The sequence below is a fragment of the Myotis davidii genome, unplaced genomic scaffold (assembly GCF_000327345.1).
Source record: "Myotis davidii unplaced genomic scaffold, ASM32734v1 scaffold820, whole genome shotgun sequence".
Classification (NCBI taxonomy): Eukaryota; Metazoa; Chordata; class Mammalia; order Chiroptera; family Vespertilionidae; genus Myotis; species Myotis davidii.
Window position 1 is genome coordinate 90890 of NW_006291981.1, and position 1859 is coordinate 92748.

The following is a 1859-nucleotide window of genomic DNA, read 5'->3' on the forward strand; positions in this document are numbered from 1 at the left end:
ACACCCCCTTATCGCCCTGCGGCTCTGTGTCTGGCAGGGGGCGGGGCCACAACCTCCCTATCCACCCTACTCTGTTCATGGCAGGGGAAGGGAAGGCGCCCCAACCTCCTGATCAGCCCTGCTCTGTGCCTGATACGGGGGAGCTCCCCAACCCCCTGATCGCCCTGCGGCTCTGTGTGTGACAGGGTGCGGCGCCCCAACCCCCTGATCGGCCTTGCTCTGTGTGTGACAGGGTGCGGCGCCCCAATGCCCCCCCCCCCCACGGGCCCTGCTCTGTGTGTGACAGGGTAGAGCCATAACCTCCCCATTGGCCCTGCCCTGAGTGTGACAGTGGCGGTGCCCCTACCCCCTGATCGGCCCTGCTCTGTGGGTGACAGGGGGCGGTGCCCCAACTCCCCTATCGGCCCTACTCTGTGAGTGACGGGGGAGCTCCCCAACCCCCTGATGGGCCATGCTCTGTGCATGACAGGGGGTGGCCCCGCAACCTCCCCATCGACCCTGCTCTGTGCGTGACAGGGGGCGGTGCCCCAACCTCCCAATTTGCCCTACCCTGAGCGTGACTGAGGGTGGCATCACAACCTCCTGATCCGCACTGCTCTGTGCATGACAGGGGGCTGAGCCCCAACTCCCCAATCGGCCCTACTCTGAGCCCGAGGGGCTGTACCTAGGAATTGGGCCTGCCCTCTGCCACCCGGGAGCAGGCCTAAGCCAGCAGGGCGTTATCTCCCGAGGGGTCCCAGACTGCGAGAGGCACAGGCCAGGCTGAGGGACCCCCCCCTTTCCCCCGAGTGCACAAATTTTGTGCACCGGGCCTCTACTCCTATATAATAAAAGGCTAATATGCAAATTGACCAAATGGCAGAAGGACAGGTCGCAAGATGTGCAATGACCACTAGGGGGCAGACGTTCAACGCAGGAGCTACCCCCTAGTGGTCAGTGCGCTCCCACAGGGGAAGAGCTGTTCAGCCAGATGCCCAGAGCCTCCCCCCGCCCACCCCAGCAGTTGGACATCTGGGCCCAGGGCTCCTGTCCCCGCCCAGGGCTCCTGGACTGCCAGAGGGCGCAGGCCACGCTGAAGGACCCCCCAACCCCTGAGTGCATGAATGTCCTGCACCAGGCCTCTAGGAACAGGTAATAGGGTAATGGAAGTTTTCTAACCTGGCCTGGCAATTGTCAGGAAACTTTTTGAAGAAGTATTCCAGCTTGGTAACTGCAGGGTGTTGGCACTAATCCCTGAGACAAAGCAACTGAAGGGGGTGATGCAGATGGAGGCATGCTGGTTTGAACGGATGCCCTGAGATATCCAAGTGGAGAGGTTGGGTGGGCAGGTGGATACATGAGGCTGAGGGCTGATGAGGCCGGCACCAGCGACATAAGTTTTGGAATACATGGATGATAATTAAGCGCCGAACAGAGAGTCTCAGACAGAACCTTAGGGAATAACGACATTTAAGGGGGGGCGGGGCGCAGAGGAAGAGGGGCTGGCAAAGGTAAGGGAGAAGGTGGTGTCAAGGGAGCCCAGAGCGCCTGGGAGGCAGGAGCGGCCCAGACGCCTAAAGAACACAAAGGGCCGCGGGGAGAGTCCACTGCACCCTCCTCTTCGCCGACAGAACGCGTGGCACCCACCCTCCGCAGCACCGAGGATCCCCAAAGTCTTCACTCCTTCAAGGACCAGCAAAGGGCCTGATGCGTGCCTCCTGCAAACGCAAACGCTTCCTGCAAAAGCTTTTAACTTCTCGGGTAGCTCAAGCCCGCAAAGCGAGGCTTGGATTCACTTGCCCTGGGTCCCAACGCCGGCAGCTGGCGCAACAGCGCGAGCGGGAAGCAGGCGCGCAGGGGGCCAGGCTGGGCGCCCCACG

The 1859-nt window shown here is 61.9% G+C and overlaps 1 protein-coding gene across 2 annotated transcripts in view; it reads right to left on the minus strand.

The window, feature by feature from the left end:
- KNOP1 (lysine-rich nucleolar protein 1) overlaps positions 1-1853 on the minus strand; it is a 21598-nt gene extending 19745 nt beyond the window's left edge. The window contains exon 1 of one of the 2 annotated variants that reach the window (XM_015565061.1): positions 1776-1853. Coding sequence is in view for 1 of the 2 variants with exons in the window: in XM_015565059.1 (XP_015420545.1) it covers positions 1159-1390 (232 nt within the window). In the remaining variant the exon portion in view is untranslated. Of the gene's footprint in view, positions 1-1158; positions 1447-1775 lie in introns of those variants that run through there. The other variant, XM_015565059.1, reaches the window with a different exon arrangement.
- Positions 1854-1859: the final 6 nt, after the last annotated feature.